Source organism: Vespa velutina, chromosome 14 (assembly GCF_912470025.1).
Source record: "Vespa velutina chromosome 14, iVesVel2.1, whole genome shotgun sequence".
NCBI lineage: Eukaryota > Metazoa > Arthropoda > Insecta > Hymenoptera > Vespidae > Vespa > Vespa velutina.
The window spans coordinates 5,233,577-5,261,378 of record NC_062201.1 but is presented as its reverse complement, the minus strand read 5'-3'; the positions used below and the strand labels follow the sequence as shown (position 1 = coordinate 5,261,378).

The 27,802-nt window shown below is 41.2% G+C and overlaps 1 protein-coding gene across 8 annotated transcripts in view; it reads left to right on the top strand.

Moving 5' to 3' along the window:
• LOC124954070 (glutamate receptor 1) overlaps window positions 1–27,802 on the top strand; it is a 131,242-nt gene that overhangs the window by 88,012 nt on the left and 15,428 nt on the right. For 5 of the 8 annotated variants that reach the window (XM_047506378.1, XM_047506379.1, XM_047506380.1 and 2 more), the window contains 5 exons: window positions 4,327–4,454; window positions 5,583–5,712; window positions 24,422–24,554; window positions 25,242–25,362; window positions 26,545–26,709. In XM_047506378.1, the coding sequence (XP_047362334.1) occupies window positions 4,327–4,454; window positions 5,583–5,712; window positions 24,422–24,554; window positions 25,242–25,362; window positions 26,545–26,709 (677 nt within the window). Of the gene's footprint in view, window positions 1–4,326; window positions 4,455–5,582; window positions 5,713–7,567; window positions 7,596–12,286; window positions 12,744–24,421; window positions 24,555–25,241; window positions 25,363–26,544; window positions 26,710–27,802 lie in introns of those variants that run through there. The other 3 variants (XM_047506384.1, XM_047506385.1, XM_047506383.1) reach the window with 3 other exon arrangements.

The following is a 27,802-nucleotide window of genomic DNA, read 5'->3' as shown; positions in this document are numbered from 1 at the left end:
TAAATAGAACATGTAAATAGAACTCGCCAAAGGCAAGCGCGCGATTGAAATGAACGCTTAAAGTTCAATCTCGCACCAATCGATGGGCATTAAGTATCAAAGATTGTAGCCTTTCGCCGTCATACTTTGTTTCATTGAAACGATCTGTCGTAAAGTTTCGAGAGATCTCATAAATCATATGTATACGTCGAACGGGACGTTTTTTTGTCGACAAGTAGACGACAAAAGTTCCCCTTTCTTTCGGAATTAATTGTACCGTGATATTGAGACGATACGGCGTGTAACCGTTTTCTCGAAACAAACGACTGAAACGCTTGTATTTGGAGTTCTTGGGATTCTATCGAGAGGGACGATAAAACCTTTTGGGTCTCTTTCGCTTTTCTATCGTTTAGGTCGATTCCTCTTTTTCTTCCCTTTGCGAACGACTCTTCTCCTTCGACTCGCAATTTTTCTCCCTTCTTACCGTTCCATCTCTTTCCTCTTTTACTCCCTTTCTTTTCGTTTTCTCCCTTAACCTCCAAAAAAAAAAAAAAAACTGGCAGTCGTCTTCCTGCAGCGTCGAAACACGATTGGTTCCGAGAGTTTGGCTCTACGTGAACCCTCTTTTCAAGTTCAATTAAAACCCGGCGACTCGTATCGATTCCTGCGACGGACTTGTCGAAATATAAAAATAAATCGATATAACTCGATAATATCGCTCAAGGATCTTATGAAATTTTTGAAAGATTTTACAAATTCGCGCTGATCTTGCACATAGATACGAATAAAATCATTTTTTTGCCTTGTGCTTTATTCGTCATAACTCGAAATTGGACGGATACACTCGTCGTCGAAATTGCATGCAAGGGACGGAGGTTTCGTAGATCAAAGAAAAAATAATATTTAAAATAATATTTAGCTCGACGATGTCAAACATCTTTGCGTTGCGAAATCCTTAATGCTTTTACCCCTTTATAACACGTGTGTGTGCGCGCGCGTGTTTGTGTGTGTGTGTGTGTGTGTATGACTTAATGACTTGGTAAAAGTCCGTGAGCAGAATAGAGACTAGAAATGAGATAATCTGTCGTTCGCAATGAACTTTGCCTATTGTGGGTTGAGCTAGAGAAGTTTCTCCTAGTCGTCGTCCTTAGTTTGAAAGGCACACATACAGAGGGTGGGGCGGGGGTAGGGGGAGAGAGTATGTGCGTATGCATGTGAGAGGACCATGAAACGACGGCACCGATAATTCTGATAAGACCACTCCTGCATGCATCGCACGCCAGCACCGATGCATATTATATACAGACATGGCGACTGTTAAAGGACAAATAGGAACATGCGTGATAGGACAAGTTTCCAAGTTAAATGGTCCATGAACGCTAGTTGGGATTAGTTGTTCTCTTTGGTCGCTAAATATAATGTAGACCACGTGCATACATAGGTAGAGATATTTTTTCCATCTCTCTTTTCATTACACTTTTTGAGATTTAAATTGATCTGCCGTTGAAACGATCGAGCAAAGCGATACGTGTCGAGGATAACGTTATCGAAATAATTTCTTACATTTATCAATTAGCTTGATCACTATATTGTGTATTTATCGCCGAATTTTATTTCTCTATCTATATCGACTCGATGGCTTCCAAAGTAATTAATTTATTGAATCGAGGTAAGCGATTCGTTGAAACGTCAAGAAATAGAAGATAATTTGAACATTTTCTTATCGATTTTAAGCTTTTTTTAAAGTTTGCCATTACGCGTCATCATTAATAGCGACGATATCGATTATGAAAAACAAAAAGAAAAGGAAGTTTCACGAGAAAAGAGAACTCGTAGTTATTCGCGCGATAGTTTACTTCGGTTCGTGTCATCAATCGTAAGAGATATCTTGATCCAAGGCAAGTGCTTCCGTAGGAATCGCCACATTCACTTCAGGGACTATCCTCGACCTAGTTGAAAATCCCCTAGGAGCTCTCAGTTTGGTTACATTACGGCGAGTGCTTCAAAGTTTCGGAGTAAAAAATAATTTCGTTGGCAATATTCGTGCCTTTACTTGAGAATTCTCCGGGCTATCCGACGAGTGCTTTCGTCGACGACTTTCTCCGAAGTAACGTGACGAGTCATTGAAACTTTTTTTTAACTGAAACATCAAAAGTTCCGCCTGTATAATCGATGAAATGGAACAATATAAACGATCGAGACTTTGCGAGAATTCTGATTATCTTTTTTCCAAATTGTATTATCTTTCTTCTTTATAGATGCGGATCCTTGTCCGTTGCTTCAAAGCTATTAAGTTTAGCCTGGTTTTATAATATATAGGAACTCTGCGAATAGAGATCTAACAAATTAAGGAGAAAATAACTTTCTCTCTCTCTCTCTCTCTCTCTCAAGAAGAATCTTTTGGAACAATTACGAGTGCAAATAGTACGAGACCGAAAATGAGAATATCTTGGGGCTTCCGGGATTGCCCGGAGGAATTTGAGTAAGCCGTGACGAAGGTTCGTAGAATTAATAATGACAAAAGAGGAAAGAGCGGACAGCTTTGACCAAGCTGGATCGCCTGTCTCGACTATATCTACACATACAATATATATACCTAACAAACCTACGCGTAGAAACCTACTACGTAGGTACATACGTAGGTATATATGTATATGTCATGATGCCCCATTATGCTTATGAATATAAATGCACCCATGGGAATGCGCGCAATAAATGCCGGCCACTGCCCTTGCGGATCTCTGAATTCTGCTTTACTGCGCGTAATTCGGCTACACGTGCTACCACCTCTATTTCTCTCTCTCTCTCTCTCTCTCTCTCTCTCTCTCTTTTTCCTTTTTTCTTTCTTTTTTCCATCTTCTACTCACAAAAACGTGAAAATGAAACGACTGGATGTACCGTTCCTTTTTCTTCTCATTTTAACGCAGCAAGTCCCATATTTAGGAAAGGAGGAAAACGAAAAGAAAGGGTTTGAAGGAGTAATTAAAACAAAGTAACTTGCACGTGCTTTCAGAAATATTATGGCAACATTGATAGCAGGGCGTCATCTTTTTTGAAGAACAATAAATTATTTTCCCTAACGATCGTCGCGTTTATTACAAGAATAATGACGCATATTTATCTAAGCGTATCTCCGATCGCCCGCGTAAAAGTTGGCCCGTCCCAATCGTAAAATTGAACGTATCCTCTTATTATAGTGCCCTTCTCAAACCGGTTTCGAAAGGACGAGTTCTCAGCGTCTACGGACCTTTTTCAACAGCTTCCTTTCCGATTAACTCGCTAACTCCTGACTGATCCCTCTCACGCCGCAGCCCACTTTTATCCAACCAGGTCCCTTTTCACCTCGCAGCCAACTTCTCGCGTGTCCACCAGCTTTACTCGCTCTTGGATCGTTTCCAAGGGTCTGAATCTGCTCGCACCTTCTCCATTCCGCGTATTCCAGGCTGCATACACCATTTCTACCGTCCACTTTTTTTCCTTTCTCTCTACTTCCGTCCGCCTATCTGCGCAGGCCATTTCCCTTTTTATCCGATTTGTCACACTAAATTTCTTTCATTATCGTTCGCTCCGATCGGCAAGAGCACACTTTTTCTTTTTTACCCTTCGAATTTATCAACGGTACGAACCGATTTCCCTCCCTCCTTCCTTTCTCCTCATTTTCCGAGCAAAATAAATTCTTTGCTCTTTAATAAAGCTTGCTTTACTATTACGCATTTTGTTGTAGTATTTTTTCGAAAATGCAATTAAATTCCATCCCTTTCTTATGCTTTGTTAATATGTTCTTAAAAGGACGTCCAAGCGCCAGCATTGTGCGCGTGTCGTCTGATGCTTTTCAACGAATATTGTGTACCATGAAAGCCAACGCGCTGTCATCGCGTGGCTCGACGCATAATGTTATACGAAATATACGTCAAATACCAACCCACCTTTCGCATACGTTCCACCCACTCTTTCTCCCTTTCCATAACTCACCAAGCGATTATCGCGCGACCTATGACGCCTCCCCTCGCTTCTTTGCGCTTCTTTTACGCAACGACGCATTGACTAAACCTACGAAAATTCGTTCATATCCACCTTTGATTCTCCTCCGTATTCCACGTTTATATTCAACGTCCAAATTATCGACGCGATATATTTTATACTTAATATTTTCCCGTGGCGTCGCAAATGAGCGTCGTCGTATGATTACTTTTCTAGAGGAACTTGTCGTTGTTCTTCGTAAAATACGAGATAGACGGGAGTATCGTCTTTTGTCTTCGTTGAATGAAACCCGAACGCGTATTGCGAATATAATAGATGAGAAAGAAAGAAAACGGAGGAGACTCATCTTTCCATTTCTCCTTGCAGTTTGCACTCAATTCAGCAGGGGCGTGTACTCGATACTTGGCGTCGTCAGTCCGGACTCGTTCGACACGCTTCACTCCTACAGCAACACGTTTCAGATGCCCTTCATGACGCCCTGGTTTCCTGAAAAGGTAAGGGGGTCATCTATTTTCCCGTGAATTCGAGACCAGGACTCGACGATAAATTCGAATTTAACGCGAGAATAAATATGAATTTGGCGCCTCTCTTTTTCGAAATCAATCGAAGATCGATAAACGGGGAAACTACTTTTTCGCTGTCATTTAACCGATCGGTCCGTGCCAAATGACGTTATATACCAGCGCGATTCGTTGGATAACGACGAAAAAAAATTCGCAAATATCGCAAAGAGTCGTGCGGCAGCCGCGTCGAAAGATCGCCCCTCGGTTCTTCTTTGCTATCCTATTACGATCGATATTTTTGTTCGTGGTTGTATCGTAACGAACGTGAAACTGTTAACGAAGGGCAGAAAAGAGATGCGAGCGAGCGAGCGCGCGAGCGAGGGAGATGGAACATGCTAGAACGGCGCATCCTGCACGGCAATCAGATACGCATAATAGGATCGTTCGTATAAATATATATACATATATATATATATATATATATATATGTATGTATATGTATATGTATATGTATGTATGTATGTATGTATGCATGCATGTATGTATATACATATGTATATGCGTCGACGTCGCACATATACGCATCTACGTACGTAGATAGGCCGGCGCGTAGTAATACGCGCATATTACAATTTGAATTTCCAAATGAATTGGCCAGCCGAAATTTATCCAGCCGAATCGCGACACGTTGCATTTATCGCGCCGATATCCAACGGTTTCAGAACCGATACCGTCTCTCGCCTCGTACGACCGTGTGAAATTTATACGCGCCTGTGAAACGTAGTCGTGTAATACATGTAAACGCATCGAACAGGTTGAATTCACATAGACGGCACATGCGGAGGAGGTATCCTAGGCGAATAAGTTTCGTTAAACGCGAGACCCGCGTTGGTGTTTTTACCGTGATACATAGAGATACGATCACGCGCAGGCGTAGTAACGAACGTCGATGCCGTTTAAATGCTAATCTCGTTGTAATGCTGATTCGACGGCTCGTTTTTTCGTTCGAATCGCTCTGCCGTTCGTTCGCCGAAAATCTACGACGAATCGATTTTCTCTCTTCTCTGATTTACGAAAAAGAAAAGAGAAAGTAATCGCAATAATTTTTCTCCTTTCCAGGTCCTCACACCATCCTCCGGTCTCTTGGACTTTGCCATAAGCATGCGTCCGGATTACCATCGTGCCATCATCGACACGGTGCGATACTACGGATGGAAGAAAATCATCTACCTCTACGACTCCCACGACGGTGAGTCCTCGTAACCTTTGACTTTCTTGCGCGATGCATATACCCGTATACCGTCTATAGCTTATGTCGGTTCGTCTGGAACCTGTACACGTTCAAGGTGTACGTACCTGAGCGTGCACGTCACGCATGCATATATATATATATATGTGTATGTATATATATATTTATATATATATACACACACACACACACACACACACACACTCGCGAAGCTCCATAGCGGTTGCAAAATTTCGAATTCTCATCTTTTTTCTCCTCTTTCCCTGTTATTTCCCCCGTCCGCCCGCGCCACCACCGGTATGTCTTACTTTTATTACCTACTACTATCCAGGCAGGTACCGAGTCGGGTCTCTGGTGGGCAACTTCCTTCCGGCGGATATCATAGCGAATCGGTATCTACGATCGCCCGTTTCTTCTGCTTCGGCCTTATACACGCACGGGCACTACTTAGTTACATAGAGGCGCAAACTAGAAACTCTTTTTAAGTAGAAAATAGTCCAAAGCGTACGTTCTCCTTTTTGTACGTTTTTCCGTGCAAACGAAAGGAGAGAAAAAGAATCTAGGTTCGCGTCACTCGGTAAATAATAATTGAGAAATTCTCGTAGAAGCGAAGACAAAGCGCGACACCAATGTCAGGCACGTAAGCGGGGAAGGTCGAACGAATCTCGGGCGAGGCTTGAAACAAGGTTTTTCCTTTTACTTTCGTTATTCCTAGAGTAAAACGTAGAAGAGGTTACGTTGGCCGTTGCAACATAAGACGACGAGCCACGCTTTCCTTTTCCGTTGGCAAGCTCATAAATCTTCAAAGTTCCGTAAAATATTTCGATTGCTACTCGATGATATGACAAAAACCGGTTTAACACGGGGATTATCCTCTTACTCTTACGATCGAGAACATACTCGTGCGATCTTAATTGTTGCCGCATCCTCTTTTTAACAAAATTCACATATCTGATTCGTTGGAGAAAACGAACGAGTCGTTGATAATCTACAAATATTAGACGATTCCTTATAATCTCGTTGAAAAATGTTCTATGTCTAAATGAGACATTCCCTATCTTTCGAATATTATTGGTCCATCGCGCACGAAGGAAAATCATAGTATCGTTCGATCGGTTGGACTTTAATCGGCGAATACGCTATGAGAAGCTTAAGAAGTTTCTTCTTTGTTTCGACGCATTCACGTAGATTCAACCATTCTCCATTTCTTATTATCTATTTCGTATCGAATAAGTTTGCCTTCTTATTACTTTCATTAGCTCGGCTATTAGCATCGCGTCTTGCGTGACTATTGCTCAATAAATATAAAAGCGATAAAGCGACCGTAGAGACAGATAGTTAATTGTAAGGAAAACGTCCTCGAAACTCGTGACCTTTCACTTTGCAACGAATATCTCTTGACGTTGGAACGCTGAAATATCATTGAAATATTTATATACATATTTGATTCTTTCGCGAACGTTAGTCTCCAGAGGATACGTCTCTTTTACGCTTCACCGTGCTTCGGTGACGATCGAAATAATTATTATTATACGCTACCGTTGTATCGCGCGAAAACGGAGTGCGTCATGACAGAGGCGAGATGAGTTTTTCCCGTCATTTTTCCTGTTTCGCTTCTACAATAGAAGGTCGTGCGCGTTTATCGAAATGCTCCGAATATCGTGAAGTTAGGCAGTGATCTTTCTCCTCGGGAGAATCCCATTTGGGGAACGTTGACCGAACCGTCGGAAAGGTTCAAGGACAGATCGATTCCGCTTCCCGTCTCGAAACGAACGAACACGGTTCGCTTCGCGATCTTACAGAAGCATCGTGACCGTATAAATGATTCGAAGCTGAGCCCGTTGATTGATGTTGCAAGACCGAATTAACGATGCTACGAAAAGGTAAGAATGAAACTTTCGAAGGCTTGCTAGATGTACGTTGACATCTAGCAAGGACGAAGTCTATCGAGTTCCAACGAAATCTTTATCGAAAAGTATTAAATGACTCACGATCAGAACGATCTATATTTAACGGATCGGTGATGACGTTGCATAAAGTATTATCGATATGACTAACTTGCATTATATCGCGGGAGGGAAAAGAAGAGAGAAAAGAACGAACGAGATTTCCGCGCCGAAAGGAATATGGGCCGTGGTATGAGGAATGGCCATTCAAGGTCATAGTGGAACGTATTGAATTCGAGCGGCAGTCGAACAAGTCGGTGGACTTGACGAGTCGGTTTATTTCGGCGAATCGAAAGAATTCCAGATTGTATCGGTCTTGGTTGTTAACGGAGAGGATGACGTTCTTCGTTATTTCGAAGAAAATCTACAGGAAAATAATCAACGTTTGAAAATGATGGCTTTGGTACGCGTAGTCGACCGGTGTGGCGCCAACCAAGAAGAGGGGATTCCAATAAAAATACGTGTAACTCGCACGCGTTCCTGAAGTGGGCAGAACGCGTTCGGCAGCTCGCAGTTTCCTTTACGTGTCTCGTCCGATAATGACATCGACGACGATATCGAGGTATCGCGCGAATAGCGTCCCGACACGTTCATTTGCATTCACCTTCGATTTTTAATAATTGCCACGAGTGTTTGTGTACTGTTATAAACTCTAATTATAAAACTGACGTTTGTTACTTGATCTTTCGTCAAAGAGAGGATCATCATGGAAGGAAGTTCGGAAGATGCTCGCTTCGTCAAAACCTTTCAAAGGTGCTTTTTCTTCTTTTTTATTTATTTTCTTGTTTTTTTGTTTCTTCTTTGTTTTTTCTTTGCTTTTTTTTTTTTTTTTCTTTTCAACGTTCGATGATCCGAACTAACGTAAGCCGTTTACGAAGCGAACGGTTTACATCAATGGATCCTTGGGACTTGATCGTACGAAATGGAAAGATCGATTTATCCCACTGAATTTGAAATTGTATACTTTTTGTTTATTCCTTGGCGACGATCAATAATTAATCTTTCCTCTGACGTGTCAAAGTTTGAGGGACGAATCGTCAAAGGGATTGGCGAGGTTTATCTCGTACAATGCGAGAATGTACGACCGACTGGCGTCCATCAAGAGATCGACATCTGCTCGACAATAATCCCCTCGGATAGCTCGGTCGTAAGCTTGCCAAATAAAGTCTATCGATGTCATCGAGCGACGGCATTTCATTATGCGTACTGGCAAATAATCTTGCATACTCATTTTGTACGCATTCAAAATTCGCTAGATAGAAAAAGTCATATTTTACGTAACTCCGTTATACTTAATTTCTATTTCATTCGATGATTCAAATTTCGAAGTAATAACGTCCTTCTTACACAAAAAAAAAAAAAAAAAAAAAAACTCAATTAAAGTTGTAACAGCGTTCGGTGGACCGTGAATCAAATGCACCAAGAATCAAATGCACGCTTCGTTTGATCGGATATTAAGAATTCTATATATACGTAAGATGTAAGTAAACCTATAGATGTATCAACCAAGAGAAGGTGATAAATGCGTGATAAACTAAGGGTCTGAAGGTATGCGATTTTATGCACAGTAGGTTGACTCTCGTTGTTAAGAGATCGCAGCCTTTCCGAATGATTACTTTTCTTTTCGCTCAATTTCCCGTCGGCACTTAAGAAAAGACCGATGACTCTGCGCCCTTAAGAGGAGAATAAAGATAAAATCAAGTCTGACATTAGGGCTTTTCGATATTAGCGAAATGAATTCGTTTATGTAGAATATTCGGGGCGATCGTTCGAGGCGTCGCGTCGATGGATCTTATAGAAATGCAAAAGTAAGTGTGTTCGATCGAATCGATGTGCGAGATACGATGCAGCATGACGAAGAATCTCGATCCGATTAACGTGCATCGACCTCGTAATCGTCTTCGATACAACGTTCCATCTTTCTTATCGACAAAAATTTATCACCGTCAATCGTTAGAAATACGATTCAATTCGCATGAAGAATGGCATAATTGGTCTGTCCGTTTTTTCAAGTAACATTTAAACGTTGTATAAAATTCTACAAGGAGAAAATTTTTATCCTTATCATTCTAGATAAAATACAATAGCGTCTTGTTATCATATACCTTCGCGCGTACACGTTTTCTTTTATAGTTAGACGTTCTCCATGCTTATCCGCAGTTAGTAAAAACTCGACGATCAGTGCGCGCTTAGTTTCTAAGGCCTTCGACGAAAGAGCTATTTATCTGTCGCCAGTAGATTCCGATCCTTCTTTGATTAATCCAAAGATTTATTTGACAATCGATCGGTTAATTAGAAATTTGGACCTTTTGAGAGAGAAGAAAATCGAGAATATTATAAAAGCCGTTTGAATTACTAATAAATATAAGGAAGAAGGAAAATATTATGTCGTGATTTGTATTTGTCGCGGAAAAAGAAAATAAAAAAATAGCGCCACGTAGTTTGCATTTGCGATGCGAGAAAAATCAATGAATACAGAATACTCGGAGTCATCGAGGCACATAAATCCGAGTTAAGGAACGCACGTTTCGGTTCCGTTTTCCTAATAACCAGTGCATTGTATCGTTAGCCGCGTAAATTGCGCCGTCTCGAGAGACGCGTGCAAAGGAGAAGTAGGGATGCGCGTTGCGTATCACCCGGCCTTTTCTCTCTCTCTCTCTCTCTCTCTCTCTCTCTCGTTCGCATAGTAGCAGACAGACAGACGCACACTCACGTACTTACGAACATTGGCATCTTTCGAAAGATCGCAGACTCAGGCCCTCGCGGCTGCTATGCGTGTACAGAGAGAGAGAGAGAGAGAGAGAGAGGGAGAGAGAGAGAGGCGTTTACATATACGTGAAACCGTATCGCATTCAGCTTCCTCCACCTGCTAGGAGATACGTGGCGTGGAATCGAGTTAGGATCCTAGTTGGCTCATCTCCCGTAATTTCTCTCGCTCGCTCGCTCGCTCTGTCGCTATCTCCCACAAACGTTCCAAGAGTCGAAACGCAAATTCGTACGCGGAATACTCGTGGCACGCATAACGAATAATTTCGCTCGTCGACGGTTCTTTCCCCCTACTTGGATGTATTAACGCGTATATGCGTATAACGTATTCATAAGGCGCCCGTAAATACGATTAATCGTGGAAAATGAGGAAAATGCATTTCGGTCTTTAATCAATGAAATAACGACAATGGCGTTAATGTTTCTTTAACGATGATTAGAAATAGAGATTAGTTATCGAATGATGGAAAGAATTTGGTCGCGCCTCGACATATCTATCGATAGATAGATCATCAATAATCGTCAAAAGTTAAGTTAATTAGGCACTTTGTACAAATTGTCGTTTAACGTTTCCTCGATTCGATTTCACGAGGAACAATGAAACGCTTAAGGCAATTAAGTTCGTTACCAGGAGAAACTCGGCGTGTAAATAAAAAGCGCGATAATCTCTTTTATATAATGTTAGATGTCGAGACTAGAGAAGAGAGAGTCTCGCACGCATCTGTGTGCGAATATCAATGATATTCGTCGTTTTAACTCATTCGATTCTTCTTTAGACTACGTACGTACAAATTACCGTCAGCGAAGAAACGGTATTGTTTCGAAAGGAAAACGAGAGAAGCCAAAGGGGAGGAGGAGGAGGAGGACGCTTCGCGATGTTTTCTTAATAGCGAAAAAGTGGTCAGGGTCATCGGGGTGACGCCGGATAAGACGGCAAGTGGAATCCAGCAGGAAATATCGATAACCAACGAATCTCCTCTCGAGGTATCACCGAGAAAGGGAATAATGGACGGCGAGATCCGTCGACAAGCATTGATCGGCTTCGTATGTGAGTAGACCCTACGAATTGTTTGAATCGATCGAACGGAGAGAGAAAACGGCAGATCCTCCAAAGGATTCTATTGATTCTTCTGACATTCCTCAGGTAATCTCCTGGTCATCGACAGCGGACTCCAAGAAGGCTGGAGTACGCCGACCATTCCAAAGTTCACCAGCAAGGAGGATCCTCTACGCGTGAATAGCGATCAAATCGCTTGGATCGTCAATTTGATGTACGTCGGCGTTGGAATCGGTTCCACGATGCCGTTCCTTCTGATGAATCGTATAGGTCGTAAGAAAACCTTACTCCTAGCCGCACTACCCAAAATCATTAGTTGGATTCTGATTGGTATTGCGACCGATCGAGCTAGCATCTTCTGCGGTAGAATACTAGCTGGCATTGGCTGCGGCATTTCCTATTCGGTATTGCCGATCTATTTCGGCGAGATCAGTAGCAAACGTACTCGTGGTCTCTTAGGTACGATGATGGCGGTTAACTTGAACATCGGAGTGTTATTGGTATGTTCGATCGGTCTCTGGATTTCTCGATTCACAATGGCCATGATAGCCCTGTGCGTGCCAATCTTGTTCCTGGTAACTTTCGCCTGGTTACCCGAGAGTTCGGTCTTTCTCACGCGACGAAACGAGCTCAGCTTGGCGGAGAAGACGTTGCGATGGGCCCTGGGAAAGGAGAACATCGACGAGGAACTCGAGGAGATCAAAAGAACGTTAACCATGGAAGATTCTTCGAAAAAATTGAATTTCCTCGAGACCGTCAAAGAGATATACAAGAACAAAGAGAACGTTCGAGCCTTCGGTATAATCTTAATTCTATACAGTGCTTTAACGCTCACGGGCGGCGCCCCGATATTGGCTTATCAATCGGACATCTTCGAGAAAGCGAACTTTGAGGTATCGGCGAATTTGAGCATTATCGTGACTGGTTGTGCCATCGTCATAGCTGGCACCGCATGCGTCTTCTTAGTTCGCGTCACCGGAAAGAGAGTGTTGCTTTTCATCTCTGCGCCAACCTGTTTGTTCGCTCTTATCATTTTAGCTATCTTCTTCACTCTTCTCTCGGCGGGTTACGATGTCTCCAAGTTCAACTGGATACCCTCGGTATTCATCATGATTTATGTTCTTGGTTATGGATTAGCACTGAATCCAATGCCGCTCGCTTACCTCGGCGAAATATTTCCTTTCGAAATGAAAAGAGCTGCCGCGATATTTACCTCGCTCTATTACGCTGGAACAACCACGGTGATGATCAAGTACTATCAGGTATGTACTCTTATACGCGATTTTATTTGCTTATGATGAATCATGGGGATAAGGTTCGCAAATCGGACGCTTTTATCTTTGCTCTTAGCTCGATGACGATAAAGGATAATGCGCTCGTCGTTATGCCCGCGTTTAGGCAGATTTTCCATGTCTTGGGAACTCCTTTCAAAAAACGCTCAACGCGCTAACGTAATATCAATTTAGGATACACACGCTACATTTGCTTCCTTAACGCGTACACACGTATTTGCTTCCTTTAACGAATCGCGTTGATGAATCAGTTGCGTTGAGCTGTGCCATACCGGATATTAACGCTATGCTACTAACGGATACACGCATACATTATACGTGCAATGCCGCTTCCTGGAATAACACTAAGGGTTTAATTATTTTGGAATGAATGAAGAACAAAGCGTAATCGGACATGTTCACTTTTGTGTTTATAAAATTCTTAGGTCACGCAAGATTTATACGGTACGCACGTACCGATTTGGACTTATACTGTGATAACTATGATTTTATGGATTCTGATTTATTTCTTCGTGCCCGAGACGGAGGGAAAAACATTGGAGGAGATACTATTGGAACTGAAGAATAAGAAATAACGTATCAAATTGTGCAATAGGTTTCTCAAAGTCTCGATGTTTCTGATCGTACATGTACATAAGTGTAATAAAGGTATATCGTAAACAAATCGAATATAAAAATTCGTGGCATTCTATGAAATGGAACATTTTTCCGATTGACATATAAAAATAAGGATAGGTTATGTAATAATGGGGAAATCAGAAACGAACAAAAAACAACACTTGCTAGTATCGATATCTGGCAGAATGCTCTCATACTCGCGGCATCAAGCTTTTTTTCCGTGATACGATTAGATACGATTAGGTACGATGGAATTAGGCTCGAGTCGGCTAATTGTCTGATTATTTAGCATAGAGGCCGCAAGTGATATTACTCATCGAATCAGAATCGATTTTATTCCAATCGTAAATTACTTTGGCCACTATTCTTTTAGAATCGCTAATCGAGTCTAACGTCTCGCTTTTGTCCAATAATAATTGAAATTCTTCCCCATTGCTCTTGATCCCTCCTCAATTTTATCTTCCTCCGATAAATTAGCGTTTATTCAAGAATCCATAAGGTAAGTGAGAAAATGAATAGGCATGTTAGTTATGTACGAATCATAAAAAATCGTCATCGCCGATAGACTCTATCGCTATAATTAATATAATAATTGAGAACGATATATTGCGTTGCTTATATATCAAATTTTTATGTTCCGTCGATCATCAACGAGTGATAGGTACTTATAAAACCCATTATACCACGCGTTCGCAGATGTTTCGAATATAAAGTAATCCGCATTCGTTTTACCATCTAGAACACTTTCATGAATTACCATAAACGTTTTCGACAAAAGCATCTCGTAGAAACGTCGCGAGTGATCGCGTGCGCTCGTGAGTTACATACGAGTACGTAAATAAAGACGCGTTGGCGCGGGAAGGTGCACTCAACCTACGACAAGATCAAGATTGATAGACTACGAGTTGCAACATGTACGAAGCATCCACTTAGCGGTGCATTATCCGAATGAGAACGTCTACGGCCTGAGTCTTAGCTAATGCAACGCCTGCAATCCGAGTAATGGCAACCACTTATCTACGAAGGAACAACGAGTAACCCGTGTTAATCGTCAATTTAAAGTCGGCGCGTTTGCGATCCGCAACGCAAACTCGAATCTTTGCCGGAAATCAGACGATCTTAATTATTTCTAATCTTTTATTATCTTTCTTTAGAATCTTATGAAGGAACATGCGAAATTTTGGTAATGATGAGAAATTTTTATTTTTAGCGTTCTTTTATTTTCTCTCTCTCTCTCTCTCTCTCTCTCTCTCTCTCCCTCTCTCTCTCTCTTTCCCTCCCTGTATCGAAACTGGACTAGATTAATAAAAAACAAAAATAAATAACAACTAGTACTTCAACGAAACTTTTACGGTCGTGGAAAATATTTTGATCCATTGATACTCGATAAAACGTAGATCGAAAGAAATAAGCGATGCATTTCTTTTGGAATCTCTCTCATGGAGATTAGCGAAAGAGAAGCCATAAATCAACTCCTATTTTAAATATAATACGCATGTTAAGTAAATCCCTTTAAACATTCGATAATTTCGGGGTGAATAAATAATGAATACGCTTGATTAACCGAAAGTGATCTGAATCGCGATTTGAAGAAATTTTTGATTTTTCCTCAGTGTTCATAAATAAATATTTCGCAAAATCAATAGCGAAAACCACTTTGTGCGTAAACGAATGTTTCATTATTTTTGTGGCGAGTGGTAATACGCGTTGTTGAATCTTGGGTGCTCGCAAGGGAACTATTTGCCGTCTGCTTGTTAGACTACCATCGTATTCCGGCCGCTACATTATTCACCGTGGTCGTGTAATTAGGAAGCCGGAGACAAGTATATCAGCGCGTGTGTCTCGCCAAGATCTTACGTATGTTTATATGCAAGAGCGCTCTCTCTCTCTCTCTCTCTCTCTCTGTATACTGTGTTTACGTGCTTTTCTTGCATGCAACGTGCTAACTCGATAAACTATTATTCGTTGTAACACGTGTAATATAGTATTAATATATGTATTACAGAATTATGAGATATACCTATAAAGTTAAGGTAGACAAATTTTACGATTCGACGACAAAACGATGGACCGACAAAATTCCATCGACGATTAATTAAATAATATCCAAGTACTGATAATTATCATACTTTAATGAAATAAACGATGTATCTGGCAAGCTTACGCGATAAGTTTTATTTCGTTGAAATGTTTAAATTACGAAATAAAAAGTCGCGATTTCGAGAGAAGCGAACAAGAGTTTTGTATCTATCGCAGACTATTCCAAACATTTTGCGCGTTTTCAATGTTTTCGTTTTCAATGTTTTTCTTTTCAATGCTTGCGTCCGATGTACTCTTCATAACAAGTAAACGAAACAAGCCGTTTGCGCGCATTTTTCAAAGAGAGAGGGAGAAAGGTAGAAAAAAAGTAGATGAAAGGTCTCGAGACCTCTAGACGCGTAGTACACACCGATAATGAATTACCCACTGTTGCAGATCAAATAGTCTCCGCAAAGGTGTTCACGCTGGTTTGGATCGCGTGTGTGACTAAAAAGGTAGTCGACCTCCTCCCTCCCCTCCTCCCCCCTTTCTCTCTCCTTGTCTCTTTGCGGATCAGAGATTTTCTCTGTCGGTGATCGGTGTGTCGGCTCGACAGAAAGATTTTAAATCGATCGGGCTTGTCTGGCTTTTACGCGAGCGCGTCATCGAAGCCCCGACGACGGCAATAATACGGCAAGAACGCTTCGTTGCGAAATTTTCATCGAATTATCTGTTAGCTCGTTACATCTTTCGCGTATAATTTATTAAAGCATAAAGTAATTTCAGTCTTTGAGGATGAAAAAATCTGGTGTCGCGTTGACGTGCCGAGTCGAACAATAGGTTTACACGATGACAAAGGTAATGTAAATAAAATATGCACAAATGAACGCGATATGAAAGATCCTTTTTCATTTTTCTTTTCGTCTACACATACCAATTAGTTTTAATTCAATGGCATATTCCTTTCGAACGTGACGTTTCTCTTTTGTAAGGGAAAGCCGCTCCATAAGGATGGTAGCGTTAAATCAACCTCGAGATTGCCTTTTATCGTCCGTTTGATCTTGGATTTTTCTCGGTCGCGAAATATTCACTCGATGGAAATGGCTGCTGTTGCAGTTTCGTGCCTTTGGAAAGGAGCGAAGATTTAAAGGGCAACGTCGACGATGGTAATAACTTAACATGTATCGGCATTCGAATAGACTCAATACTTTCCTTTGTCGGCGAAGCGATACTGTTCTTTGTGTAGTAACTTGCTGTACATTGTACAGTTATTGCCCATTGTTCTTTAGCGATCGACCACGGTTATTTCTATTGAAAATAATAAAGTCTTTTCAATATTACATTCTATCGTAATACGCTGACAATGGGAGTAATCGTTAAATTGAAATTGAAGCAAGTTGATCTCAGTCACGTCGGCGGAAGGTAATCAAGCAGTAAGCCAACGAGGACGGAGAAACGACACGGTGGGTTTTTAACCTCGCTAATTAATGGACAACGGGAGACAACAAAGAAGAGAGAGAGAGAGAGAGAGAGAGAGAGAGAGAGAGAGGAAGGAGAGAGAGGAAGAGTATATAGAAAAGGGTGAAGAAGGAAGATGCGTCTCGTCTACGTGTCTAGTCCGTGACCCTTCGCCGTCGGACGTGCTCGATGTGCTCTTGCACGATTTGCTAGTCCCTCCTAATGTCTAACGTCGTTCGTGCGCGTGCACAAAACTCGAAGACACATTTTACTTAGTTTATTCGAGATAAGGAATTTTCTAAGTTCTACGTATTTTCAGTATTAAAGGAATTTTTTACCTAGGAATAAGACAAGGATAAAACACTTTATTGCCTTTCATTCGTCGAATCGGATACGTATTATTACGACGCAATTTGTCTTCGATGAGATAAAATCGGTCGGCCGGACGGACCCGTTCGGACAATGACACGATGAATGTCGCTAGCTGGATGAAGAATTTTTATCTTTGACCGACCTGCCGAAATCCGACAATTCCGAGTTTCATTCCTTCGAATGTAATGAGACGAAATTCAATGAGACCTATGACAAAATTCTTTCGTAATAAATAAAAGGTAAAAAGATTCTCGACAATTTTCCTTCGATATGTATTATAAATAAATAAATAAATAAACGATAGAACAAAATCCTACCGATTATTTTTTATCCAATTCGACGAACGTCGAAACGTTGTTGACATCGACGGTTATAAAAATGTGATCCATCCGATCGAAAAATTGAGAGGACGACAGACGGAAAAGCAATGATGGAAAAAATTCGAACGGGAATGTTTTCAACTGGTTTAATGAAACAAAGCGGCGCCGTGAATATTTTTCCTTTTCGTTCTATAACCATGCATAGATATAGGTGCAAATACATCTACGCATATAGATACATCTATACATTTCCACTGCCCCTGCTCGTAATGGATCTTTCGATCCATTTCCATGGTGCGATAGGCGCAAGTGGCAATACAACGACGAAAAGCAAACAAAACGGGAACGCTAGCGCACTATGAGTTGCTCGAAAATATTCCACCACAGGAATCGATGTCCTCTTGGTTCTAGTCGATAGGTTGCGTATAATATATACAGATACATAGGTGTAGTAGTCGGTTACGAGCTTTTCCGAAATTCGAGCTAATGAAAAAAGCTTTCGCGGATTCTATTTCGAGTAGCCTGAGAAAGCGTTCCCGGAGATCGATCGAACGAGCTACCATGAGTGGACTTTAAAATCAGAGAGAGAGAGAGAGAGTAATCTGTCTCTCGGGGGGCCCTTCATTTCGGTCTTCCCCTTTCTCTCTCGTTTGCTCCCTGTGAAACAATGCGCCGCGATATGTCACGCGTACCGAAGTGTTCTCGACGTGGCCATTAATTGGAATTCGAACGCACATAAACATCTCTCCCGCGTTGCTCGTTATCGCCAGCTAGATGCACCTTCCATACGAAAGGATTGGAAAGATGGAAAAAGAAAGGGAAAGAAAGCAGAATTTAACTATATCTTTCTTTAATTGAAATAAAAAAAGAAATTAAGAATTTGTACATTATGTAGACGGATAAACGTAAATACACACTATTTGCCTCATAAATTCTTTATTATTTACTCGGACTTTGATTCCGGGAAGTTCTTCTAATAGGAATAGGAATGTGATTCGTACGTGTAGCTATTTAATGATTTCTAATAGTCGGTTAATCGGTATATCGAGTAATCTGTTTCATGGATTTCTCGAGATCGTCCGGAATTACGATTTATTGACAGACTGATCTTTGAATGACACAAATTGAGCATGTAGTGAATTAGAAGAGGAAGAGAGAAGTCGATTGCAAACTGTAGGGAGGGAGAGAGAGAGAGAGAGAGAGAGAGAGAGAGAGAACAAGAGGAAGGGAATACGGCCGAGGTAATGGAAATTACTGGCAGAATACGTGGCGTCCGTGCCGATACCTATTCCGGATATTCGATGATTATACGCCTCGTGTATACGGATATACGTGAATATACAGATCTATATCCATGCATAGCTACCTATATGCACGGAAGATTCTCCTAACCATTGACATAGTCCTTTGTCAATTTTCGACTAACGTTCGAGAATCGACCTAGTTCCATTCTTCGACTTTTTCCTCCTGATACACAACGCCGTTGGAACTCTTAGATCCATTTTAGATGTAACGGCATCTTTACGAGTATTCCGAGAAAATATTCGAGTAGATCCAATCTTCGATGATCGCGGAATTGTCTCGAAGAAGAGAAAATCGATTAAAAAATTTTCTCACGTCATTAAGTGTCACGTCACTATTAATAATATTGTACTACCTCGCGCAATTATTTTCGGTTCTTTCTTTTTTTCTTTTTTTTCCCCTTTTTTCTTCTTTCGAAAAGCTTGACTACCACCACAAATTTTACTCCGTTTGTGCGATCGTCAGGCCAGTGTCCGACCATTAATCAGGCACATAAACACGATCCACGATCGCATGAAAGAAAGCGTTACGTTAATTAGTCGAATAACGTTATCGAAATAACGCCTCTTCGATCGTCTCTTTCTTAAAGTATTTTTATCGTTAATTCTTGGCTCGTAATAAGTGCGTTCGAACGGCACCCATTGTTCAGTCCAGTCTAATCGGAATAACGTTCGTGCGTTCGCCGATAAGCGACAATAAAATCAATCGAAACCAGAGTATCCTCGTAGAGTGTGAGAAAAATACGAAGGGATATCTTTGTTGGATACTTTACGATCGTAAAGATAAATTTCTTGCTCGATTTTTCGAAGAACCGTTTACGGAGCATTTCAACTTTCAACTCAAACTTACTATTGTTGGTTTGACTTTTGATTGAAAAAAGAATTGGAGCGTTTAGACGATGTTGTCCGCTTTTATCGATTCTTTCACGTAGAAAAAGTAGCGTTAAATCCTCGCTGCTGCCCCTCGCCATAGATAGGTAAGGCAACACTTGGAACTAGTTCGTGCTCATTTATGATCGATTCTACAGTTTCGTATTTATTCGACGTTAAATCATTTACCAAGATGAGAATTGCACCCATCGTGCCAATGTAAATTTACGTGATATTCGCGAGCGCTCATTATGCCCTAGCAAGGGATCTCGATCGTTGGACGAGAGGTAGGTATAGTATAACTGGTAACGATAGTTCCTTCCGCGTTTAGAATTAATCATCGTTAATAGAGCGTGTTGACCGGGTGCATACATTTTGTAGGTGGTATAATGGTCACGTGCCAGGGAATTGAAACAGTGGATTGGCGTGGATTTCCGTGCCAACCGTTTTCAGGGCTCGGACAGCGCGAGCAGGTTTAAATCCTGTTAAGCCTGAGTTAAACGCCGTCATACCACCCTACCATTGTCCCATCGCGTACGTTCGGTCTCTCCGACTCTCTTCTCCAAGCCCCCGCCCCTTCTCATCGTGGTACACATCTAGTCGCTAGCTAAGGTAAATAGAATATCTCTCGTTGCGATACGTTTCCGCTTTCGTCCGCGGAAATTACAATTTCCCTCGAGATCTTCCTTTTTGTCCACGACGGCGTCGAGCGTTTTAACGGTACGATATATCTTGTGGGATTAATCAGTTTTAAGCCAAGCACGAAATGTGAAAAGGAAGGAGAAAAGAAGCCGATGTCACGTCGATCGATACATAATAAACTCTCATCCGATTCTTGTCTCGACCGAATGCTGTCGTTACTTAGAAATTTACGTTCTTGCTGAAAGATATTTTTATCCATACCCGTATTACGTTGGCCACTTATCTTTCCAAGGCTAATCCAGGATGAACGCGAGCGCACGTGTGACCCTCTACATTTTGCTCTTCTGTCTTGTCAAAGGGCGCACGGCAGGGTCTCTCTCTCTCTCTCTCTCTCTCTCTCTCTCTCTCTCTCTCTTTCTATCTCTCGTTTCGGCCAAGTGGACAAAGTTTTTAACGAAAAAAATTAGGCGATGTAATCCTTTCATTAAGCTCTAATCTGTTTGAAATACTTTTCCCACATCCCTCGTTAAGCGACATCTATGATACCGCTAGCGGCAGTATAGGTACTTAAAATGTATCAATTTCAATACAAAGTTAAAATACAAAATGCATGTGTTCTCTTTTGCGAACGAATAAGCTCGTTTCTTAGAGAAAGAAGATTTACGGAAAAGTGCGCATCGTCGTGCGGGCTTCGCGACGCCGATGGACTTTAAAATGTAGCGAGGCACGTTTGGTTGTCTCTCGACAGTGACAAACGTTCTCGTCGTGGCTCGACGCATCTCATCCATAATTCTCGCGTCGACCTTTGGAAATGAAGGTGCTCACCTTTTATCTTATCGTAATTGTGCATCTCAAAAGCATCATATTTTTCTTTTTTGCTCTGCGTGCATGCGACGAAAGCGTTTCCAACGTTCGTTCAACGTTATTAAAAAATCGCGAGATATTATCGTACAGTCGATGAATAGGCGAGTTCATCAAGACGAAGAAGGAGATAATGCGGTCTCCTTTTATCCAATCCCTCGGCCTTCTCTCTCGTCAGGGAAATTATTGCGAGGGCAAGTCGCATCTTCGACGGTAGATTTGAAGGAACAAAAGTCCGAAAAATTCTGAAGACTTTTATCCTTTTCTCTATCTCCTCCTCCTCCTCCTCCTTCTTCTTCTTCTTCTTCTAGAAACGACTAATAGCTCGGTTTTAAGGCGAGTGTAATGCCGCTTCCTCGAGGGATTAAAAGAGGGAGCGAATATCCGAGATTGCCCTCGGGATGGTTACGAGCTGGGACGCGCTAATCAGTCCGTACTCTGTTATTCGGACTAATCAGACTCTTCGGGAATCCTTGTAACGATGTTCCTGCCTCTGGCGGTGTACGTGTATCCTTTGGGCGAGCATGACTACGCACTCGCGATCATACCTTACCTGCTATAGCTGTGTGCGTGTGTGTATAACGCAAACAGAGTAGATAGATACCAATGTGTTTCGTTTTTTTTCTCGAGATCTTTTAGCACGTCAATTTTCACGTTTTAAGTAGATAGTATGCCTTTTTCGACTCGATCGAGAATTAAATTAAATCGGCGCACGTATTTCCACGACAATTAACGTTATCCGAGATGGATAACGTTAGTAAAGGTCGCTCGACTTTTTCAGCCTACTTCACCGTCTCGCGATCGATGTTCTTTCTCGGAGAGAAGATATAAATATAAACAAATTTGATTAGGGGTGACCCAAGCCAAATCTGACAAATGTAAAGTTTTACGTACGATTTCGAAGCAAGACTTTCTCTTTAAGCTCGGAAACATGCCGGACGCATATTCGGCTTGTACTCGATCGGTCATTGTCATGGCCGCGAGAGGATGAGATGCTGCACACCTAGTCGTATCTATTTTGACATTAGTTTCCATCGGTCTCGGTGGTATTCCCGTACCACACATATATACGTACACACACACACACACACACACACACATGTATGTACGTTCGCACATGTGAGTCTGAGAGGGTGGAGAGAGAAAGGAAGAGAAACCGCAAGCCTCCCGTATGAGGCGGCAGACAGGATTGTTCGCATACCGTGCCAGACGAAATGGCGCGTTTGTCCCTCGGGCCATCTCCGCGTCGCCAGCAACGCCGTTGAGGGTCGTCTCCTCATCCTCGATCGTTCTATCCACGCGCCAGCTATGCGATACCCCGCATAAATTTCATTGCCTCTCGATTCTTTCCGTCTATTTGTACTTTTTTCTCCCTTCATCTTTCGAGGAGCAAGAGAAAATCGCGTATGCAACAAGATACCTACGTTCGTTCAATTTCATTTCTATTCCAAGGATTTCATTGCAAAGCCTGCAATTTTGAAGCAATCGCAAAGTTTACGATTACACGAAAAAGTTGATCTCATTAGCGTCTTCTTCGTATAATTTTCACTTGGCAATTATCCTTTGATAAATCGACAATCTATGATAATTACGTTGTTACTCGAAGAGCTTGAAAGTTTTAATCCAATCTCTAACGTCGTTGTAAGACGATTTAACTTCAGTTTCGATTCGATTAATGAATGTAAACACGTGCAGCGGTATCATAAGCTACAATTTTTTCTTCCTTTTTCCTTCTATCTAACTTATGAATCTCGGGAATATTATTCAAAGATAGAGATCTACGTATATAAAAGTATTATGCGAATTAGCTTAGACGAGTAGAAGCTGACGTAAACGTAATTTGTCTTAGCCTTAATCGCGTGGTCCGTAGAGACGATTAGCATCGACAACGTGTCGATAATTAGTCACATCGTGGTGCGCCTGCATGTTAAAGCGGAAGCGTAGAATATTATAGAATTCAGGACATATTGGATGTCGCTGACTTCCTGCTTGTTGACGATTTCCAACCTCTCTGGGTGCGGAGTTTCAACTTCGATTACCCTGTCGGCGCAACCAACGTTCCGCCGACTTTTTCTTTCTTCGTCGGCCGCGTTCGAAATCGTTAGTCCTCGGGATCGTCGTACGTTCGATACGCTCGTTACTCGTTAAACGCATCCTAACTTGTAATGGATTTTCGACAGATGCGACTTTGGCGACGTTAACGTAATCCCTTCCGTTCGATAGCGAGTCCAGCGACTCGTCACTGAGCATTATAATATCACATTTATGTGATATTTTGTAAGTTACTTGAACTTTTAAAGATCTTTTCTTCTCGTTGTACACCTTAAGAAAAAAAGAAGGCCAGATTTTGAAGGAGTTAAAAATAGATAACTCATTTATTACGAAAATTTATTCGAAATAAATAAAAAAAAAATCATCAAAAAACTCTCGTTGAAGTAATACCCTCGGGAGAAAAGAATAAAAATTCACGTTTTCCTTCTCGACGCATTTAGAAAACCCCAGTAGTTTTTTGGGTCAGTTACTGATGTAAACAGAGAGGGAAAGAGTGCCGACACGTGTGGCCAACATCGTCGAAAGAAGGCCGAGCTCGCTCGCGAAAAGTTCAAAGCACTCGTCGAAATACAAGCTGTTTAGTGACGCGCGACTGAGTTATCACCACCACCACCACCACCATCACCACTTCACCGTACGACACAGTCTGCAATTGCGCCTTTTTGCTCTTTAACGCGGTCATCGATTTCATCGCGCGACCACGATGGAACGAACGAATAAAATTGACTCGAACGAGCACGAAGAAGGCAGGTTCGTTACAGGCAAAAAGAATAAAAATATCCAGTCTGCGTTTCTTTAAGAACGTACAATTTAATGAAATATTTTCTCTTTCCTTTGCATTCCGTGTAAACGGATGCGTTTGCATGGAAATACGATTAACTCGATTTGCCGTCGCGTCGAGACACGCAGCGATACTTATGTAAGGACAAACGACGACGAAATGAGCAGAAATGCATTCTCGAAGGAGCAATTAACCATAAATTAGATATATAGTCTAGAATTTTTTACTGGACGATTTAAAGCCGTCGCCATGTCGTTGATATTATCTATAGGCGTTCAATTTTGCAGGATGAATTTGTCGAGTATCGACTTCCTCCCAAATATTACACCCCTTTTTTCTTTTTCTTTCTTTCAGGTCTCCTAAGGCTGCAGCAAATTTATCAAACGCTGAAGCCTGGGAACGAGTCTTTTCAAGTGGAAACCGTCAAGAGGATACAAAACATGTCCGAGGCAATCGATTTTCTCCGAAGTCTCGAAGAACTTAATCGGTAATCGGATATATTTTTCTTTTTCTTTTTTCTCTTTTTCTCTTTTTATTTTAATGCGACATTAGTATCGATCATACCATGCATACCATGATCGAAACTATTATTTTCGAATGCGAGGAAATTTCGTGCCGGGTCGCAAACGCGTTTCGTCCGCTACGTTTTGCCGAGCAACTATCGCGCGCCCGTTCCGCAATTTACTACCGACTATGCATTTGTGGTCGGCGTGCTCCATTTACGCGGTGCAGGTAATCAACGACTGGCGCCGTAACTGTGAATTCGAATCGAGTATAGGCGTATGACACTTAACGAAAATAAGCATAATGCAGGTGCAGATATAATCGACGTGGAGCGATATCCGGTTTTCCTCTTTCTCCTTTTCTTTCCCTTTGACGGAAAAACCATAGCGGTCGTTTTAATCCGTATGAAAAGCAATTTGTCGTTATCGACGCCTCGTATTTACCGTCTCGATAAGCAACATTTCATTTATACAGTTTATTTGAAGTTCATTTGAAACGTTCCTCGGATTGGATTTAATGTTATCGATTCGAGGCAAAATGATCGCTAATAATGAAAGTAATATGTAGTATAATAATTATGAAATAAGTGAACGTATTAAGAAAATTGATAATTAATAAAAGGGATTGGAAAAAGAATTGAACAAGTTTATTCATTATCTATCTCTTTCAGATGGAGCAACAAATACGTGGTATTGGATTGTCCGACGGACATGGCCAAGGATATCGTGGTGAGTCACGTTCGAGACGTCACGCTTGGAAGAAGAACGTATCATTACTTATTAAGTGGACTGGTAAGTCTAGAATTACATAGATTTACGAATTATAATAGAGAATATATTTGATCTTGCATTCTTATTCCTTACGATTGATCGATCGTTTCTTTTATTGTTCGTAATTACTTACGTATTAACAGCGATAAAATTGTTCGTCCGTGTAAATCGCGTTACGCTTAGAAATGGCAACAATTCGTTACGCTTATTCATCGAAGAATATTCACAAAATCTATCTCTATCCTTGAGACCATACTCGGCTCGCGTTTAATTGCGAACGCGTCTGATATCGACCCGTGTTGCGATATCTCTATCATAATATTACTCGCTTACGCGTAATTCGTGTTTGAAACTAACGCGAAAGAAACTATAATAACAATATTAACAATGGATCTATCTCGAGTTCTTTTTAATACGAGTATTATAAACGTTTTCCATTTCTTGAAACGTTATCGTACAAATTCTACCGATAGCCTTAAAGTTTCTCAACGTAAAGCTCTTCACGTACCTACATAGAATCCGTAGTTTCGTGTGTACGATTTAGGGAGGCAGTTTAGCTTCTGTTTAGCGGTTTGAAGCAAGTTACAAGGAGCAAGAGCCATTACGTTCTGTACCACGCTCGAGATACCGGCAATACACTTGTCCGTATATATCTAGTTTTGCCTCCTTCTCTACACTTGTACCATCGTCATTCACCTTAGCCCCGTTCTACAGACATTTACTAACCCTACGACGCATCGTTAAACGTATATAGATTTCGATGATTCTCCTCGGTTATGTCATGAAAAATTGACGAAATGAACGAACGAAATCGAATAGTGTTTCTCTATTTTCCTTTATTGTTTTTCTTTTTGTTTTTTTTTTTCTTTTTTGTTTTGTTTTTTTTTTTCTTACGATAGGAAGAATCAAAGGTGGTAAAGGGGGAGAAGAAAAGAGAAGAAAATGAAAAGGGCTCGGTAGAGGATTCGAAATTCGTCGCTTCGAAAAGCGTACGCTTTAATAGACGCGCATAAGAAACGTCAGATCAGAAAAGGGCAAACGAGCTTCCGGTAGAGAACTTTCCAAAGTTTTTTTTTCGGTATCGAAGCGGGTATTGAAGTAGCACATTTTCTCTGTTTCTCTCCCTCTCCCCCTCCCCCCCCCTCTCTCTCTCTCTCTCTCTCTCTCTCTCTCTCTCTCTCTCTGTTCCTCTCGTGTAATCAGATAATGGACGATCGATGGGAGAGCGAGGTGATCGAGTACGGAGCCATCAACATCACCGGCTTTCGCATTGTGGACGCCACTCGACCTCACGTCAAGGATTTCCTCCTCGGCTGGCATCGCCTCGATCCTGTCACCAATCAGGGGGCCGGTCGTGAATCCATTTCCGTACGTATAAGCACTGCCATTTCTGTACGTTTTTCCCTCTCTAAAAGATTCGCTTTTATGTTTTTATTTAAAACCTTTTCATTTAATATTAACAGGATACGTTTACAAACGAATTTTATTTCATGCCATGTTTTCGACAGCTTTTTATATGAATGTTCCGTTCAAAAAATTGAACCAAAATGTCATAGTAAAAATTGATTTGTATATGCTTTATATGGAGAGTTATAAAAATGTGAATGAAAGCTGATATTAATAACGTTTGCAATTCATATTTGGGATGTTCAAGAGGAAAATAAATTAGTTGAAAAACATTGCTATTACATTTGGAAAAATTACACGCGAAATCGTAATGACATCTGATCAATAAAATCAATGTTTTTTTCTCGATGTCAGACACGTATCGAGATTAGCAAAAGACGTCATAAAAAGTTTTCTTCCATGGCTTTTCAATGAATTCAATTATGTCCATCTATCTTTCTTTGCCCTCTTTCATCTCTTTTTATACGTTATACATCTTCAACGCACTTTCTCTCTCTCTCTCTCTCTCTCTCTCTCTCTCTCTCTCTCTAAGTTTCTCCTTCGCTCTCCCTTTTCAATTTTAAACAATTTTACATTCTTTCCTCCGTTTTTTCCTTACTTTTTTAAGATACATTCATATAAGGATCGATCCCTTTGCTTTACTTTCATGACTTAAGAACGCACTCGATCTGGATGACAAACTTGCAACGAAAGAATTTCACGACAACTAGAAGACAAACTTACGTCAAGTTGTTTTTACGCTTTACTCTTCCGCGACAGAATACGTCAACAGATGCTCGTACTCTTTGAGAATAATTTTATTTACATAGAAATAAATGAGTGTATATGTATACGATCCCACGAACAGGTAATTACCAACTAACGCGGTCTCTTTCTTGTCATTTGGTGTATTTCATTTCTTTTTTTTTCACTTTACTTGGTCGAAAACAAAAGGCAAGACAGAAACGTCTTGTCTTCTGCGAGCTAAAAAATTCATAGCGCAGAGAAATTGTGTGTGTGCGTGCGTGCGTGCGTGCGTATATTACTCTAAAGGTAGCTAGGATCTCGTTTAAAT